Here is a 21070-nt window from a genome sequence, read left to right as displayed (position 1 = left end):
TACAGTAGGACACCCCTGGAAAATCAGGCCTTTGCTCAGACCAATGATGGGAATTATAGTACAAATGAAATAAAGGCTGAAGGTTATGTTACTAAATCTTATCTATACAGACTGATCACGATACTGTTCCAACCTATGTTTTCCATTATGTACTAAAATAAACCATCTTCCTACATTCCAGATCTCATTGACCATTAAGCTTTTGAAATTCAATATCATGACTGAATAATTAATTCCTATAATTTGGATTTACTATACCTCACTAAACTGTTTGCAGCATCAGGATCATGTGCTGTTACTGTGCCAACAGGAGTCCCAATCTTTGCATTTTCATAAACTTCCATGACATAGGAAGGCATGGTGAAGAGAGGGGGTTCATCCACATCACCAACGATGACCTTCAACATTGTTACATCTTTGAATGGTCCCAGGTGCGAAAAGCGAAAATCCAGGTGAGTATTTGCTCCTTCTATATTAAGTGTATATGATTTCTTTTTTTCATAGTTGAGTGGCTGTTGGAAGAAAAAATAAATTCTCAGAGACATTCTGCTCTCCAGTTTAGCCTGCTAGCAACTTAACAACATCTTTTCTGTTTAACTTAAACATTTCTTTGTGTCACTGGAAAGGGATGATATTCTCTGATATTCTGGCAGCCACTGTCATACCTCGTATATAGAAGGATATAAATGAAGCAGGATGGTTTCAATTTTTCTCTGCAACAGAATATTGAAAAAGATACTAGTTTTGGAAATAGCCCATGGTTTAGGATGAGTCTCAGATTCTACTTTCCTGATAATGTACTGTCTGAATTTTGTCACCTTTTGGTTTTAATCAGTAAATCCTAGGCCCTGAAAAAGGTAGAGACTGATGTATCCTGAATTAAAATAACTTCATGTCTTAAATAAAAAATGGTCATAGTGACAGGGACGACATTAAAATTCTTTTGGGCATCTCTTTTATTCTCAACTGAATAAAAGCAACTTCTTACAGGAAAACACTTTCTCAGTGTAAGAGAGCAGATGTAGACTATTTCCAACAGTTTCCAAACAAAGTCATATCATTAAAGAAGTTGCATATGCACATATTTATTTTTAGAACGAGAATTTTTATTTCCTCTATGGCATGGCAGAATTCCACTGATACCAGTGGAATTTGACTGATGGTGTACAAGAAAAATTTATCAGAATTTATATACACTTTATATATTTGTTTGATTTCTCCTTTGTGTAGTTAAGGACAATTAAGTCATTCTCTAAACTCTATCAGTATAAGGCTTTTGTGACCCTCTTATTCTCTGTTTCCCTTTCCTGAATGTAAAAATAAAAAGTTCTAAAGGCATGGAAATTAACCGTAGCCTGGTAAATCTATTACTACACAAGAAAAAACAGCTAAGTATCCTTCTCAAGTCAATTCATAAAGAAATATACGTTTAATAAATTCTAACTCTGATGTCCATTAATTTATGGTGGTTTTGTTATGAGTAGCCAAATATTGACTAGTGATTTTCATTTCTCTGCAGCATGCATATTCTAAGAATAAACAGGTTTAAAAAGGACTGCAGCATTTATCTTTGATGTCTTTTTGGAAAACTCAGTTTATATTGACAACAACTGAATTAACTTGTACAGGAAGATTCATTTATCTCAGAAAACACGTGAGAGAAGACTACAAGACACAAAGTCTTGTAGTAACACAAACTCTTTATTTTATCGAGTTCCTTGATCAAACAATAACATTTTTTAAAAGGGAAAAATCTATTCAGATAATCAGAAAAAGCTGACATTTTAAATATAGTCAGACTAGATTTTTGTTCTCATTTGCTTTTTTTTCTTCCTATAACATCTCAATCATTAGCTGTAGATATAAGATGAAAGACAGACTTTTCTTGTCTCTCTAAATATGCAAAATATTTCTGTATTTACCTAAAATTATCCTTGAAGATCATTGTCTTCCCCAGAAAGAAAGCAAAACATTTATATTTTAGATTAATTAAAGAGAATTTTTGTACATGTTTTCTATTTGCCCAATTAATAACATCCTTTCATTACAATTAGCAACGTAACTTCAGTATGTAGCCATCGGATATTATGATTTTTATGCCAAACTGAAAATGCCAAATGTAGCTCAAGTGACCACTTACAAGGCTAACTGGAATATGCTGGTCTGCACTATACTGCAGTTTGAGTTTCTAATATGAGACTCCCCAAAGAAATCTCATATTAGGGTAACTGCAACTCCCAAAAAGAGTTACAGAATTTTATTGGAAATAACTGTTTCTTGAACATTTCCAATTTCATTACACAAAATTGAAGAGACATGGGCTGTTAGACACTTTTTCTGGGAAACCTGAATGATACTTGCTGACTTGAGGTCAGGAAAGTTCTAACACATGTTTCTGAAAATCATGACAAAGGGGGGCATGATGACCATTCATTTTTTGAAGGATACAGAGAATAGTAGCTTTTACTGGGCTATTTTGTTTGGGTTTCCTCCAGTTTCTTACTCAAATGAGGAAATGCATGAGGTAAAGTGGAAATACTTCATGACAGTTTGTAATCAACCCTTTCTGGAAGGATTTTTGAGACTGAAGAATGGCTCCACAGGTTTGTCAGTAAGAAAGATAATGAAAGTACTGGATGTTTTGGGTCAGCCCAGAATGAGACTAAAAAAGATTCTAACACTCCCAGCCCTTGCATACAAGTAGAGGCACTGAAAAATTTTATTTATCCATCAGAATCTTACATAAGGAAATCTTTAATATTTGGATGACAATTTCATGTCATTAGACACAATAATATATTTACTTCTGGCTTTTCTGATGTGCCTACTGTAAATTCTTCTGGAGAAGTACTAGAAGATAAGACATTCTATTTTACTGTTATAGAAGGCACTGGTATCTGATATGCAAAACCAAAACAGTTCTGTCCTCAGTTAAGATTATTTATTTATGGTGGGGTCTGAAAAATATTCAGCTTGAAACCCAATCTAAATTGAAAGCAATTACAGCATACAGCATATAATATACTTATTTAACTGCATACAAGATCTGAGTAAAAAATAAGAAAATAAAGTAAAAAAAAAAACAAGGTAAATTTTTAATACTGTACAAAGGGATAAGGTATCCAAGGAAATAACAGAGCTATTATACACAAATTTATGTATCTTTCAAGTGCCAAAGTTCTGCTCAACTGGAATATAACATTTCATAAGCAAAACTTACCTCCTCTTGTCTTGATGTAAAAAATGACCTAAATTATTGTCATGTGTATGTAAAAGAACAGGCAACCCATGCTTTTGTCATATTCTAAATATTAGTGAAAAAATTTTTGAAGCTACTTTGCCAAAACTAATAAGAAATGTGATTTAACAAAGTTTTCTATGTCTTTCATTTTGTTGGAAATTCTTCCTTTCTGCTTCATGTTTTGTATATTAGTAAATATTGTAGTTAATGAACAGCGCCCATGGTAAGGGTATAATGCTTATTTTAAAGAATAAATACCAGATTATGTTTTTAGCTATAACAAGGCTATCATGAAATTAATTCAGCGGTATAAAAATGACAGTTTACTTATATGTGGTTGTAAAAGGTGGGTATTACATAACCTTTACAAAAGACACTGAGTTAAAGGTTTTTAAGATACTGAAAGAGATCTTTTAAATATGTATGAATTATAAAAATAATATTTCCTTGAGTTAGAAACTATTTTTGATATCTTAAATACACATATATATATATATATATATATATATATATATATATATATATATGGAAGCAAAAAATTAAAATCATGCTTTAGATAGTTTTTTATTTATTCTCTTCTTTCATATTTTCTCAGGATTTCATTTATCCAACCATTAATCAAGACCAGAATTCATATTAGTAATTTTGAACATATACTCACTTTTAATTTTTAGGGTGTATGGTTACATATAATTTATATCTACAAGACTCAATAACAACAAATCCACATAAGAACTCTCAGCTGACTGGGACAAATATAGGAACTACATATAAATGATAACCCTGCAATAGCTTGCCAAGTAACATTTTAAGTCTTTAGCACAATACTGGATCATTTATATACCAACTGGAAAGTAAATCATAGAATAACAGTCTATGAAAACTGAATTACACATTCATTGCCACCAAAAAAATTTCTACGGCAAGATTTCAGCAGCCTGGGGACAAAAGTAGAATTTTCACCCAAATTTTACATCTTCTATGGCTTACCTTCTTCAGAGAGAGAATTCCTTCCCTGGTTTCTTTGTCAGTAGATATGGAGAATACCCCAGCGCCATCACCATTTATAATCGTGTACTTCATGTCTGCATTTGAACCAGTGTCTGCATCATTTGCTTTGATTTTGCCAACTGCCGATCCAACTTGAGCCGACTCAGGAACATAGAGTTGATAATGTTCTGAGGGGAAAAAAAAACAACATAATAGCTTGGACATTTTCTAGTCAAACTAAATTAGAGAACCATTACCTACTCGATAGATGTCTGACTCTGGAAGAGTATTTATGTATTTCATAAAGTGACAAATAAACCTATGAATTTATTTAGAAACCTGGAAGAATTCAAAAGTGAATTATATTTTACTTGGGATGCCTTCATTCCCTACTCAAGATTCAAATTACCTAATGTAGGATTTTAGTTTTCACAGTTATTGCTGTACATTGCATAATACAGAAGTCAGTTCATAATAGTATTTTTACAAGTTTATATTCTCCATAATCAAAATATATTTATTTAACAAACTTACAATTAAATGCATGGTCAAGTGAGTAATTTTGAATTGAAAAATATGTTGCATTTTTTCCCAAAATCCAAATATTTTTGCAACATTGCATCAAAATTTTCAACACATGATTTTTAGTAAAGAAAAATATAATAAATCTTAATTTTTTACCATTTGCACAAAAATGTCCACTGTCATCCACAGTAAATTAAAATAAACACAATGGGTACAAGTAAGTACTACACATTTATGCCCAGAGACATTTTTCTTTACAACTCTTGCTCCTTTCAGTGTTTTTGCAACATGCTAGGTTAATAATTAGTAAGTGAAATATTTTTTGAAAGATAATCTTCTTAACTGTCTCTATGCTTTTGTGTGAAGTTTTCTAAAAGGTACAAAGTTTCCTGCTGGACAAGAAGCTGCCACATGGAAATAAAAGTGGCAAAGAGACATGTCACTGTGTAAACCTCAATCTCCATCTGCAACTAGGCCAGAAAAACAGCTTCAAGAAGATTTCTCCAATAATGCTACCCTTAAAATACAGTAGGGATGATGAAATCTACCAGACCTGAAAAGAATAATTCACATCCAATAGAAGGTGTGCACATACCAGCAACATACTAATTTCCCATCTAAAATAACCCAATCCAAATGCCTCCCTAACAGTCTGCAGAGTTTACATCACAGCCCAAACACCAACACAGGAAAAAAGAAAAATAACTTCTGTCATTACAGATCTTCTGAAACTCTACCGGGTTCCCTTCATGTTCTTAAGGCATTCTGTGGCAGCCAGTGCCATAGTGCAAAGCTGAGCGGCAGCACAGTGGATCAGCAGATTTGAAAGGGGACATATAAAAGTTAACATATTGTTAACTGTTTACTGGGTTGAAGCCAGGTAGCATGACTGCAGAGGTGCCCTTGTTAAGCATGTATAAAAAGAAAGGCAAAATTTAAATTGAATTCAGAGATTAAACCTGAGGTGTGGCAGAAACCCACTACCGGTTGGGTGGATTGAAGAAATTATCAACCTACAGAAGTGGCAATTGGAAAAGGAATAGATATCATCAGTAAAATATAAATGCCTTTATCATCATCTGCCAGAAAACTGAAGATTAATTATACATTTATATAATTTCTTGCACAACAGCTCCTAAACCTATTTGTTGTTTTGAATTAATTTTTTCATACTAGTCCATAGGACTAGTAAACAACTAGCCGTGTGACAAGTGCACTGATCTTTATTAGTCTAAAGGAAAGGAGATTCCATAGAAAAATAAAAAAAATAGTCATTATTCATTTGGAAATCTAAACAAACATAATAAATGTCCAACAGAACAAGACAAAAATTAGAACTTAACATGTAAAAAATAAAAATATCAACACTGATGTAACAGGACAATTACTTAATTCAATAAAAACTCATAGTTATTCTTTTGATGCAATTCTTTGATATGCATGTAAAAGCCACCTACACAAATTTCCAAAGAAATGCCCTGCAAAATTTAGTGCTTACAGATGATGTCAACTGACACTTTTGTATTGCTGGTTGCTTTATTTCATACATAAAATTATAATAATGGGATGAGATTAATTTAAAAATTTACTTAGTGTTAAAATAAATGCAAAATATGTTTTTTTGACATTTTTGCTCTTCCAAAAAGGAAGAGGTTAAGAATATAAAAATATTAAGAATATTAAGAATATGTTACAAAATCAAGTCACATGAGGAACTGAACATGCTATAATTCATATGATAGGGTGAACTACTTGGAGACTTTCAAATAGTTAAGCTTGTTCAAATGTATTTATCTGCATGACACTATGCTCTGCTTTATAATCACACTCCAAGCGTTAGCCATCTGTTTCAGAAATTTGTTTTACTGATACCTGCTTCAAAGATTCTGAAATACTAAAACTTCAAGCAAAATGAATATTCTAAATGACTCATGAATTATGTCAGTTTTTGTAGAACTGTAGAAATGTTAAGGAAAAATGTAAATAGAATTAAAAGAAAGCTGTTGAAAAAAGAAAAAAAACCTCTTAGGTCAGAAATATGTCCCAACAGGTGTTTAACCACTGTTTCATAGAGACAGGCTGACAATATCTCATAGAGACAAATAGATAAATACAAAAAAATATTATCTAAAAAGACCAAACATGCAAGAATATAAAATTAAGCAACATGAAGGTTAAACTATATTACATACTCTTTTTTTAGGCTAGTGGTAAAATTGGAAATGCTAAATACTAAATAGTTATAAACTTTACTGTTAGCAAGAGGAACTGACAAAAGGCTCAATCAAGCACTGAACAGACTTCCCAGAGAAAAGGTCACAGTGCCAAGCTTATTTGAGTCCAAGATGGATTTGACAATGCTCTCAGGCACATGCTGTAACTCCTTGGGTGCTCTCCATTGGGACCTAATGACTCCCATGTGTTCTTTTAAAGTCAGCACAACCTGTGATTCTGATCCTATGAATGTTTCCTTGGGCATTGGATAAAAAAAGTTTGATAGGACACTGTAAAATATGGGATGTGTATACTGTGAATTTACAGTTCTATACTGCAAACTATGAGTCTGTATCAACCCTCTAAAACATTTGATTGGGAAGACAGGAGCCCTGAGGAGATCAGCTTATAGCAAAACTTTTCCACCAAATCTGACCATGTTGAACAGATTTTTCTTATTCTTCCAGAATTGCAGACTTCCAGGAGCTGTTGTGGAGCAGAAATCTTTTGGGGATGGTCTAATTTTTTCTAGAGGAGCTGGCCTGTTTCTTACAGATCAAGAATCTTGGCTGATTCGGTTCTTAGCTTTTATCACATTCATTCACATGCCTTCCCTTTGCTCATGATATGAGGAATTTAATACTCTTTTCCAGGTAATGCACTGTATAGGGTACCACTTTTCAGGACTTTAATCTATGCTAATAGAAATGCTTTCCAAATTCAAGTATATGATCTTCATCTTTCAATAAACTTTAATGGCTTATCTGTCATTATACTACAGAAATAATTTATTTATCTTTAGAACAGTAGACTTTAATTTCAGCGTACAGGCAACCTCCAATGCTGTATCTTACTCTCAGAAAAGAGTGTTGTCTCTGTCTGAACCTCTCAAAAAAGAAGTGCAACAGCATTTAATGAAAATCAATGAATATACTATTGAAATTATTGTATTTATTAATCTGTTCTATTCTGTTGATAATTTTGATTTACTTTTATAGGTTACAATGTCTTGAACAGTAGACATTACCATATTTAACCATGGGAGGGAGAAAAGACAGTACGGAACACCGACTTGGGAAATAAGTGTTAATCACACTGGAGGGCAGGGCTGCTTCTCAGAGGGACCTGGACATGCTGGAGAAATGTCCTAAAACAACCTCATGACATTCAGAAACAGCACAGGGGGAGGAATCATGCCATTCATTGGTATGCGCTGGGGCCAGCCAGTTGTAAAGCAGCTTTGCAGAAAGGGACCTACAAAGGACCTTTCAAGGCTCTACTAGACAAGACTCTAATTAAGTGACTTGATCTAACTGAACCTCCTTTAAGCTGGGCTTTGGGTACTTTTTCAACTCTCGCGTGAACCTATGATCCTGTCGTTTACAAAGGTCTGTCTCATGTTTCACTGCCTGCCATCTTCGATAAAAACTAAAGCAGAGCTTCAGCTGTGGACTGTGCTCAATCTTCCTTGGTAGCTATCTTTGAGAAAGCTATTCTTCATTCACAAAGCTGCTTGTTTTCATTACCTGTAATAGGCTATTCTGGATTTCTCTTTAGCAACTGCAGTCTTTTTAGCAGCCTATTTGTCACAGTATGTCTTGGACATATGTCACATGCTCCTTTACTATGCTTATTTTTAATGTAATAAAACCAATTTTAACCCATCATCATTATAAGTATTGAAACCTTTATGGTTGCAGAAGTTCAGTCAATTTTGTATCTACTAATTTTGGTCTGAATATTCTTTTTGGTGACAACTTCTCTTTAAGGAAACTAAACTAAGAAATTTTCAAGAGGTATGTTCGGCTTACTCTTCTTCCCTGCCAAAACCCCAATGCTATTGCACTTTCTAAATCTATCTGAATTATAAGTGACGTTACTTCTTATTTGCAAATAAGACAATCAAAAACTTCAAAACTCAAACCCTTCAAACTTTTGCTTGCCTTGAAAGTCTGAAGAACATGGAAACCTTCAGTCAGTTTAGGAAAAATACCCCAAATGTTCTTTTTTGATTCAAGAGACTTCTTTGGCTGAAACAAGACTTATAAATCTCAACGTCTCTGCTTCTTACATCTCAGTGTAAAACAGGAGTTAAGACTGTGATTAAGATTTTAATCAGTGATGAGTTTATGTTCCATGACACTTTGCCTTTAGAGACAATAACTGAAAGTTCTTGAAAACTTTCTGACTTCAGAATACTGAACTTTCAGTCTGGGAGAACAAAAATATTCTGTATTCTTGTAAAAATTGTGATGTTTATGCTGCTCATAGCTAAAAGCAGAAACATAAAGAAAACTGAGTTTCTCCAAGATTTTCAGATTTAACTACTTGCCTTTAGGTATTGAATCCCCAAATACATATTTTCTATGCAAATGACATGGGAAAACAACATATGTACTCCATAATAATCACTAATGGGGAATTTAATTGTTGGATGTGATCTGTAGCAGTCTCTAGAGGTTGTGCTCTGTTCAGCATATTTTATGCTATTTAAAAGGGAACCATGGCTGCATCAGGCAGCTTGGATAAAGCAGAGAGCAATAGCAATACCTTTATATTATATAAGGGTTAAAGGGTTATATTGTATAAGGGATAAACTCCATTTGGACTGCATTTATTTTGTTGTTTGCATGCTTGCTTTTCCCTGGCACTAACACAGCTAGGATTGTAATCACAGTGGGGTTTAACTTCATAAAGGACATGAAAATTAAGGGTTACCAAAGAACACTCCTCAAAATGGAGTGGTCCTGCTCCCAGTTGTCTACTCTGAGAGAAAAACAAACAACATTCCCTCATTCCCAAATCCATTACAGTCTTATTCAAAAACCCATAGAAAAACAAACAAACAAGCCAATAAAACCTGCACTTTTTTTTTACTGTCAAGAGTGTTTTGAAATTATTTTTATATGATGATACATGTAATTAATAATGGATCTGGTACACAGAAATCCTTATGAACAATATTCAATAAAATGAAATAACACTCCATGGTACTGTTATGAGTAAAGTTGATGCACCTAGGTGGTGCTAAAACTTAGTATGTAGACCACATATTTATTACATTAATAATTAATAATTAAAAGTCAGATTAATATTTAATCTGACTTTTACATAAATATATTTTTACCCCCATCAAACTTCCTGGAATATTTAAATTCCATAAAAAATTCTGTCACCAAATTTTATTGTCATTAATTTTCATTAAAAGAGACTTTTACTATAAGATATTCAATACCCTTGAAAAGCATCATATTTAGTTAATTATATTTTATAGTAAAAGCTGATTACAGAAGTCACACTTATTCTGCTCAGGAAAGAGAACATCATGAGATTTCCTATGTGATCAAATGCCATTGAATAATTAATGTCAGATTTCAGTGTCATATGAAATAACTTGGGAGCTTTAACTTCAAATATTATGCAAATGTCACAGCATACCATTCTTCTCAAAAAAAAAAAAAAAAGGCAAAAAGACAATTAAACAAATCACTTTAGATAACATTTTCCAGTCTATGGAAGCATACACTCATATGTGTACATATACTTTTATTTCATACGTCTTAACTCCCTTTTGAACCTAATGAACACATCTCAAGTAATGTATTTATCATATTTCCAAGGCATCTCATAGATGAATGATTGATTCTAGCGCATTACAGAGATACAGCATCTCTTACAAAGAGAGAAATTTAAAAAAATCACTTAGCAAGGCTTGTCTATTTTACCACTCCCTAAAACAACTTGTTGTCATTTTGTAGCAGTCTTGCTAAGCAGGTGATTTTAAGTACTTCTGGAAATCAAGCCCAAACATACTTCTCTGTTTAAAATTAACACATTCACCAGGTAATATAGGCACACAACGGCAGCTTTCCCCTGTTACTTTTGCTCCTGGCTGTCACAGTCAGGAGGAAGTTTCTGAAAACTGTCAGAAATAAAAACCTGATACCTGCACCTCATTCTGTTTTTAATGTAACACTTTAGCCACTTAAAAAAAAAAAAAAAAAGTCAGGGGCCTTGGGATAATTCCCTGTAAAGTCAGAAAATCAGTATTTTCCTGATTACCAACTGTACTCACAAAGGAAATGTCACTTACTAGGCATCCATTATGAAACCTGAGCACTGACTTTGAAACCTCAATCAATTCAACATATATCTACCTTTAAAAAGATGCGAGAAGAAAAATACTTTTCAGCATCACAACTATGTTGTGCAACAAAATGTAAGTCACACAAACAAGAAGTGATGAGCATCAAATAAGGAAAAGATATTAGTCTAATTATAGTTAAAAAAATCTTAATATATAAGCAAGATTTAAAAGTAGAATAATTTCTGGACTGACATTCTTCCTAATACTCACTGGATACTGGATCATTGCTGGACTCATCCACATATAGAATCATAGAGTCACAGAATGGCTTTGGTTGGAAGGCAGCTTAAAGACAATCTGTTTTTAACTCCTCCACAATGGACAGGGACAGCTGGGCGCTCAGAGCCCCATCTAACCTGGCCTTGAACACTTCCAGGTATGGGACATCCAAAGCTTTTCTGGGCAACCTGGTCCAGTGCCTTCTGATATCTAGTCTAAACTTACTCTCTTTCCCTTTCAAAAATGCCCCCCCTTCTGATATCATTACCTGACTACGTAAAAAGTTACTCTCCATCTTTTTTCTCAGTCCTTCCTATGTACTGGAAGGCTGCAGTGAGGTTTCTCTGGAGCCTTCTCTTTTCCAGGCTGACAACCTGAGCTCTTTCAGGTTGCCTTCACCAGTGAGGTGTTCCAGACCTCTCTTAACCTTCATGGCCCTCCTCTGGACCACTCTAGCAGGTCCACATCCTTCTTGTACTGAGGACTCCAGATCTGGACACAGCACTTCAAGTGGGGCTTCACAAGAGCAGAGTGCAAGGGGACAATCACCTCCCTTGATCTGCTGGGTGCAAGTCTTTTGATGGAGCCCAGGATGCGGCTGGCTTTCTGGGCTGCAAGTGCCCATCGACTGTTCATGCCCAACCTTTCACCCACCAGAATCTCTAAGTTCTTCCTCTCAGGGGTACTCTCACTCAGTCTTTCTACTCTGTTTTCATGCCTGGGACTGCCCTGACCCAGGCGCAGACCTTGCACTTGGATTTCTTGAGCTGCATTAGGTTCATATGGCCCCACTTCTCAAGTGCATAAATGGAGCAATGAACAGGGTCTTGATTGTACTGGTTATGCAAAAAATATAATTTAAAGAGGTACAGTTGATGAGATGTCAGCCATCCTATGAGAAATCAGTTATCGTGTCCTTATTTAATATCTGAGTTACTGGGGACACAAAACTTCTGCAATCCTTTTAACTCAGTACTCTTCAGCGATCTTTAACCCTTTTCCAGTATCAGGCAAATCTAGCAGAAGGACAGAGACCTAAAACTCATAATGATTCTATAAGCCTCTTATCAGCAACAGGGTGAAAAAAGGAGAAAAACCTGCTAAAAAAAACAATCAGAGAAAATTTTGCTTTCCTCAACACATCGGGCAGGAGCCAAGTTGTAAAAGAGAAGGCAGATAGCCATGGACTCGTCACCAGGTAGGGCAGGACAGGCTGCAGCACATGGCAGTGGAGAGTGAGAGGATGCTGACTTTTCATGGCAGGAAATCATGACAGTTGTCATGACAGGAAATAATGAGGACTAGATGTATTACATGGAACTGGAGACACAGAAGGGACCACATTGGAGTATGACTTTCAAAAGAAAATGAGTAGAAGATACTTTTACACTAAGTTAACTAATGAGTTATATAAACAAGGCCAGATAGTGGATACTTCAATAGCACTGAACAGAGTTGATGTCTCCTTCTAGGATGTGAGTTTACTTTTTCAGAACTAACAGGAGCGTCTTCATATCACATTCCTATTTAAACATGGCTGTGCACTTTTCATACAATGGCATTGTAAAAAGAGAGGCCAAACTAATTATGCATTTGCATAATTTCACATTAAGTTTACTATTGCCATGAAACTATCAAGCTTCAAAAATCAAGCTTTATAAAAATTGTTTTAAGCCATGAGTTGCATTTAAATTCTGCTTTATCCTAAGGAACTGAGCTGTTTGTATCAAAAACCGAAATCTACAAATTAGAGTGTAGACACAGCAACTCTAGATCTTCTACACATTGGCCAGAACATAATCATTAGCACTTGATGTACAAAGCATTTCAGTAGAAGCCTTTGCTTAGTGTGATGGTCTTGATGCTATCAGAATCTCTTCATATTAAACAAAACACAGAGAATTTATTCATCTTAAGCAACACCAGAGAGAATTAATGAAAGAAAATATACAGAACATTCTGATGTAGCTCAAGGCTGATAACAGTGCTATTAGAAGATGGAATATCTTCTACCAAATTATGAAATAAATTTATGACTATGAAATTAGGGCCCTCAGTCATCAACCACACAGATCCATCAGTGATGAAATTAACAAGAACTGAGAGATGAAAAATCTTCCTATGCAGAGCACTGTCTGTCAGCTTACATTGAATAGGTAATCCATTTATTATTTGACTCCCAAAAGAAAGGAAATTTATTATGATGTAAGAAAAACAAACCAGTATTATACAAGAGGCACAGGAAGTAATTGATAAGTAAAAAATATGTGAGGTTTCAGACTATTCTCCTGCTGAATTCACATTCACCTTCCTACTTTTGAGACATACTACTGTTTTGCAATCAGAATTTTTCAGGTGTGTTTCCTGTACCAGAAATCAGACTGATAAAATTATCCAGTCCTGTTTCATATTATTCCTACAAGATTTTTTTCATATATGGGAAAACTATTGCTCTTCTGTTAGGACTTTCTTTAAAAGAAAGTCAGGTCTTTTAGAATGAATGCAGAGAAAAACGCAACAAACCCTTTCAAGCAGATATATTTATAACCTTTATTTCTAAGTTTTAAGTAGGGATTGTAAGTGTTTCTCTAAGGGGAAAATTCCTGCATATCTTACTGCATTTTGCATGTCTAATGAACACTGATCTACTAAAGCCAGAAAATTATATCTTTTCAATATATACAACAAAGTATTTTTGTAAATAAAGAAAATAATAACAGCATCAATCAGATGTACTTCCCAGCACGTTCTCAAGTAAGGTACTCATACAGTTAGAATCAGATTCAAAACTCACAAGTATGGTAACGGAGAAAAGGAAACTAACCAAAAGAAAGTCTGTGGTTTAGCTGAGGCTCAGCCTGTCCCAAGGGTTATACACTCGATTTAGGCAGTTTTGGTTAGCACTTCCCTGGAATTCAATTCTGAATGTGACAAGCCTCAGTAAGTCTCATTTAGCATTCCGTCTAATAAGGAAATTGAAGAGAAATTTAACTGAAAATCATGGCACACAAAGGAAACAGACGAAAAATAAACAAAGAAGTTATTTCTTTTAGGGTAAGACTCATGTATATAGTTCATGATGGTAAAACAGCCTTTTTAAGATCAACTGGATTTTCATTCTTTGTTATTAACATGTATCTACTGCTCATTACAAGGGGTAGTCTTGAAAAGAAGTAAAGAAATAATGTCACTCATAACTGTGCATAGGAATCTTCTGTAAGGAAAGAAAGCAATGTTTGTATTATACAAGAATTGTTTTAGAAATAATATTTTATGTTAAAAAGCATAAATATTAAAATACAATTTAATTCTGTCTGAATAAATTTTCTTTAAATCTGAAATGTTTTGTCATTTTCAATGCTATTAGAATCCTTCAGAATGTATAAATTGTTACATGAACATTTTGTATTTCTTTGATTTCTGAAAAAATAATAATACAGATAAATAGACATGGCAATTTACATTTCTGCCTGCCAATCAATTTGCCATCTAAGTCCTTCCATTCAAAATAAAAGAGGCCAGTTCTTGAAACCTAATAGATAGGGACACATTCCTGCATCCATTGAGTTTGCAGAAAACTTAAGACATTCTTTCTTTTTAATTCAGCTCTTGTTCAAAGATAAGCTTTTCCTTTTGCCTTTCAAATAATTAGGAAGTATTAAATTTAATGATGAATGAAATGAAGAATTTGTGGAACATAATATCAAAAATATTTTACTTAAGGGTATATTTCAAAAGCTTTATGTTTTCAAGTCTTTGTGAGGCACAGAGAAGATGCTCATTTCTGCAACACTCCTAATAAGCCTACTTGCTGTTTAGCCAGATTTTATACAATGTGTATTGCCAGGGAGCTTTGTTTTTCCTTGGAGCCTTGTGATCTCTACTATTGTTTATAAATCTTTTAATTCAAACAGCTTAAAGCACTTCCTTGTGGATGTACCTTGACCTACCAGCTCATTATGTTCTACAACAGCTCATGCAATATCTGAGACCAGATTACAACATTCTCGTTGGCCTTGAGCCAATATGCAGAGAAAATGCATTTATGTTCCAGAAGATTTTTACATAAATTGTTGACTGAATTCAGAATTACTACAAGATCCCAGCTACAGTGTCAGATCAATGTGCATCCAATGAGCCGAATAGAAATTAACTTCCTATTAGTGGTTGCATTAGGATATTCTGTTCTGGTATTTACTCTTCATATATACATGTGATAATATTGTTTGAAATCAATATCAGGAACTCATTTAACTATGATAAAGTCAGGCTCCACCATTGCTTAACTATAATGAGAAACATCTTAGATTTTGACCATTTGAAATGTAATAATTGACCTTAAAAATTTTGTTTGGTATAGAGAAAGCAGAAGAAAAAATTTTGATAGATACATATGGAAGCAGCCAAAGGCATGTTAAATATTTTAATGAATTGCCTTTTGCTGTTATCTACCATAGGAACATCCTAATTACCTCATGGGATCAAAATCACAAAATTATCAAAATATGCATTTAACAGGGGCTGGAGAATAACTCACATATGAGAACAGTATACCTTTGTAACCCATCTCAATATTATTCAGCGGTTAGCCTGAAAGAAATCTTTACTAGTTTCAGTATTTTAGCTCTGCCATCTCTGTGTTTTATCCAGAAATGCTGGAAAATTAAAAAATATTGGTGACTCCAAATGCTTTCCAAGCTGCCTTTTTGCCATGAATTTGACTACTAACTGGATTTCACTAATAGCTTCTTACTTCACTGAAAATCAACATGATTTTCAAATCAGTTATATGTTGAAATTGTACATACTCTGAGGAAACCTGGGTGGATTGTCGTTGACATCTGTGAGTGTGATATTTACAGTTGTTGACCCTGACAGCCCTCCGACCTGCCCAGCCATATCTTTGGCTTGAATGACAACGGAATAATGCTCTCTGGCTTCCCTGTCCATATTGTGCAAGGCAGTCCTGATGACTCCTGTGAGGGAAAGAAAACAAACAAACAAAACAAAACATCAGAATTAGCTTGTTCAAGCAGGAGCAAAGGCTGGGCATAACTTTTCTTGAAAGGAAAGGTGGAGCTAAATGGTTAGTTGTTTGTGTCATATATATACGTTTATAAAACACAGCTCCAGATGCCTCTAGGCAATGTCTGCTGCATAATATGATAAAATTGAAACAGTATTTACTGAATGAATTATTATATTATTAAATAATTAATATAACCTATAACTTTCCTGATCCAAAGTTACATTGCCAAAATAACAGTGTTTTCTCATATAACTCTTCAAATACCTACTTAATAGAAAAACAATGAATTGAAACTCTTACCACAAGGAATAAGACACAAGGTGTTTTCTAACAAAAGTTTATTTCTTAATTAATATCTCATGTATCTCTTAAAACTATCCAAAAGCTTGATTTTCCTATTTAACAAATCTCAAAAAAAATATTTTTTTGTTTTGGTACATGACAATAATGTAGATTTTTTTAATGTTTGGCTTCATTAATAATTGTAAAGTAAAAGATAATATTTTTATTGTTATTACTATGTTAGAGAGAGAAAACCAAAATTGAATTATCCTAAAATTGCATTATTTTTTATCCATTATCATCAGAATTGCTTTTCACATTTAGTTACCCATACATGTAGAAGCAAAAATTAAAATAAAAGTAGGGAGAGACAACTCGATGGGCACAGCTTCAATTAGGAGACATTTTGCACCTGTGATGATACCTGTAAATGAAACCCGGCTAATTTCTTTGATCACAGACTGACAGAAAAGTCATGGAATTAAGTAAAGAGAAAGGCAGGAAACTACTGCATTCTGTGGACAGACCAGCTGGGAAGAAGCTTTTCAGCAAAGAATCTGGTGTGGGTCTCAGGCTGAACATGAGCCAGTGATGCGTCCTTGCAGCAAACAAGGCCAGCATCTTGAAACGCATTGTCAGCCAGTCAAAGGAGGGGACCCTTCCCCTCTGCTCATCAGATCTGGAGTGCTGGGTGCAGTTCTGAGCACACCAGTGCATAAAAGACAGTAATAGACTGGAGTGAGTTTTATAGAAATAAATAAAGAAATATGTAAAATGCTCAATTTATGAACATTACATTTTAATAGAGTTAAACTTTTAGCATAACTTCTATTGAACTCTGAAAGTGAACTCTTGCTTGCAATAAGGATATACCATAACACCATCAGATGTTCCTTCTGGGTAAATTTTAATCATATAATAATTACTAATGCAAAGAATCTTAAGTAGAGCCTTACTCTTCAGGAGAACTTTATGTACAGCACAATTCTCAAGCTTTTTTGACTCCCACAGTTTCAGATTATGTACAAAAGTATTTTCAAGAGCATTATCTTTCTTGTATTTTAAAATTACATTCTTTGCATTTCTGCAATAAAACCATTTAAGCATTACTATATACAAAATGGAAAATTTCATGTAGCTTATACCATTGTGTCCATTCACTTCTGAAAGCAAATCACACAAAAACAAGGAGATCTGTGCACAAAGAATTTTTTTTAAACATCCACGAAGTTTTAGAATTATTTTAACACAGTTTTGCCCTGTAAGTTACTTTCCATCAGAAGTGTAGATTGGGACAAGCTGGCTAAAAATAGTATACAAGTCTGGTTTAGTTCATCAGTGTTTTTTTTCCTCAAAATGATACTGTTTGAAACAGATATTTTTTTCAGAAATTGCAACATGATATATTGAAAATAACCACAACTTATACACATTATAAATTTAGAAAAGAAAATTTACAGAGTCACTTAGATAAAAGGAACTGCTATAATTTAAATATGCATTTTCATAAAAATAAATATGGTTTATAAAATCTAGTACTACTGTTCTGAAAATATATTTTACTGATAAATAGGAATATGGGAAGGTCTTAGAACTGACAATGTCCTGCTTTGACTTTTCAAATGAATTGTTTTGGTTTTCTACATTGAAACCAAACGTATCATGCCTATGCATATGCATGTAAGAAATATGGAACTTTTTAAAGAACCTTCCATTTCAACTTGTAACAGACCAAAGGTAACATAGTAGAACATGCCTTCTACGCTATCCTCCCTAGTACTAGCCACTTAATTTAAACAAATAAAAATTACCCTGATTTATGGTTACTTTTCTTTGCTTCAAGGGGTATGACACTTAATCAAGGCTTGTAGATAGTTAATTAGGATTTATGTGTGACTAATCATTTCATCTCTCTCACTTGCAGAAGATTCCTCTTCTCTGAAAACTGAGAAAATTAAATTGGGGCGGCTTTTAGTTTCAAAACCTTGTATGCAAAGTTTAGAGTAAGAAAACTAGTTTTAAAGTTTTGATGGGCTGCAGGCAGGGAGTGAGAGAAGATTTAGTTTCCTCTTTTTCCTGGGTTTCAGATCCATTTATGCATCCTGAAATTGTATCATCAGTTTGAGGTATGTAACTAATGTGAGGACTCTAATGCTCCGTCCTTGTCACTAGCAGCTCCAACAACTTCTGGCAGTGCAGCACTAAAATCATGCATAATCTCAAGTTTCACTATTGATCCCAAAATGTGTGAGGAGAACTTAGTTGCCTTTTCCACTAAGATAAAATTAAATGATCCAGCAGTTTCTTTTAAAGCAGGAATTGCTCCTAAGTATCTTCTGTATCCTGGGCAAGGGTTGGTGTACATCCCACAAGAAGACAGGAAGTTAATCTTAAGAAAGATATTTTCCTGACTAAAACATTTACCAAAAAAAACTGAAAAAGAAAGCTGTCACAGGTTTTTTAAATTTAAACACAATCCTAATTTTGCCTCATATTTTTAGGCAGCACTGTGACCCTGTTAACCAAGTACTTCTCAGCTATGCCTTCAGTATTTATCCATCTTTGGTAGGAAAAGAAAAAGAAAATTAAAAAAACCCAAGATGTAGACGTCATTACAGGTACAACCCATACTATTTCTGGTAATAAGTAAAGAATTTCTACAGAAGTTTGACTGCTATGTCAAAACTCAAATACAACATATGGGAGGGTCAATCTATTGGAATGGAGCTGGGAAGAACACACAGGTTTGGACTTCTGCCCTCACAAAAACTCATACCTATTTCCATCTTAAAATTATGAGATTTTTTTTTTCCCACATGAAAGGCTCTCCCAAAAAACCACATTTTCTTCTAACTTCTTTTATAAGTTTATTCACCTCTAAAGCACACCAGTTTTGCCAGGGTTTTTAAATTTAAATATTTTTTTTTTGTTTGGGTGTGACAATTTCAATAATTTTGGAAAGCACTTTTTCCAATTTGAATTTATCTTTCTTAACCATGTATGATGAGAAACCTACTTACTTTCCAATTAAGATTTTAATACCATCTTTTTCAATTGCAACATTTTTATTTTCTATATGGAATACATTACATTGATGATTGATCTTTAATTGACTAATAAACCTATGGTATTTTTCCCCAGTGACATTTCCAAATGACTGAGACCAGAATTACTGTAGAACCATAGAATCTCTTAATGTGAATAGGACCAATAAGGATCAAGTCCTACCCCCTGTTACTCACAGGAATAACTAAAATGAAACAATATGTCTTGTAAGCACTTTGACTATCTAATGCTGTTAAACTTGATTATGCTTTTCTTGCTCTTGCCCATAACCACATAAACCTCCTTCTCAGTACTGACAGTTCTTCACAACCTATTGCAGTTAAGAAATTTCTTCATGATGGTCCTGTATTTATCCTCAAAGTATCAGATAAAACTGAGAAAAAGAACTCGGAGATGAAATATTGATATATCTACTATTGTGGATAGCTCCTTTTCTTTCCTTTTCCCCAACACCTCTGGATTTCAGAAAGCCCTGAAAAATACTTCATTTTTGGCAAGTTTTACTTCCATCTCAGGCTCTCTGAATTTATTCTTATTACTGAATTGCAGTAAACACCTTTTCTTTTATACAAAATTTTCTTAAAGATACCTATATGCTCTGCAGCATCTGACAATGTGCTATGTTGTCTTTTTTAGCATTCTATGAAGAACCATTGAACTTACTTAAAAGAAAAGCTACAACAGAAGGATCCACTGTAACTGAGACTGCAAAAATCAAGACTTTTTTAATTCAAGTGCAGACAAATACTAAGAAAATATCTGCCACAGCCAGGTGCATAGCTACACATTTACTGAAGTATTTTAATATGTACTTACCCATTAGTCTGGTACACTTTAAAGAATTTATCTTATTACTTACACAAAATAAGAACTCATTTACATTCAATAACCACCTCAGAATTTTAGTCATCTTTATTTTACAGCCTACTTCTGCATGATGTCTGAATTGCCCCAGATAAAATATGGTCTATTTTAATATTTTGAGCTCAGAGGTTTTCTATCTAGTGGGGAAAACAAAAAGAAAACAGTCACACAACTCCACTTTAATGGCAAACTGTTTTTTGTCATGGGGAAGTATTTTTTTGGTTGGAAAATTTTCATTCTGTTGTTGAAACATGAGCATGGTCAGTAGATATTTGATGAAGGGCCAGTAAGTCACATTTGATTCCCCATTTTCTAGTTTCTTATATATCTGTCTTGCCATGGTCATAGACAATTATGATTCAAATGCAATTCTAAACATCTACTTAATAGCCAACTAAATGTGGGAGTTTACAATTTACTGAGGGATTTGAAGTATTGTAGATGGTAATTTTATTAACATTATTCTTTCTTTTGGAAGAAAAGCACTATTTTT

At 33.9% G+C, this 21070-nt stretch overlaps 1 protein-coding gene across 4 annotated transcripts in view; it reads right to left on the bottom strand.

Moving 5' to 3' along the window:
* The window catches only part of CDH18 (cadherin 18), a 156947-nt gene that overhangs the window by 44600 nt on the left and 91277 nt on the right, over window positions 1–21070 (bottom strand). For all 4 annotated transcript variants that reach the window (XM_058820536.1, XM_058820529.1, XM_058820512.1 and 1 more), the window contains exons 4-6: window positions 16145–16312; window positions 4232–4419; window positions 259–512 (exon numbers count right to left, since the gene is read on the bottom strand). In XM_058820536.1, the coding sequence (XP_058676519.1) occupies window positions 259–512; window positions 4232–4419; window positions 16145–16312 (610 nt within the window). The remainder of the gene's footprint in view (window positions 1–258; window positions 513–4231; window positions 4420–16144; window positions 16313–21070) is intronic.

This window comes from Ammospiza caudacuta, chromosome 1 (genome assembly GCF_027887145.1).
Source record: "Ammospiza caudacuta isolate bAmmCau1 chromosome 1, bAmmCau1.pri, whole genome shotgun sequence".
Classification (NCBI taxonomy): domain Eukaryota; kingdom Metazoa; phylum Chordata; class Aves; order Passeriformes; family Passerellidae; genus Ammospiza; species Ammospiza caudacuta.
Note: the sequence above shows the minus strand (reverse complement) of the source record. Positions and strands in the feature narration are given on the sequence as shown.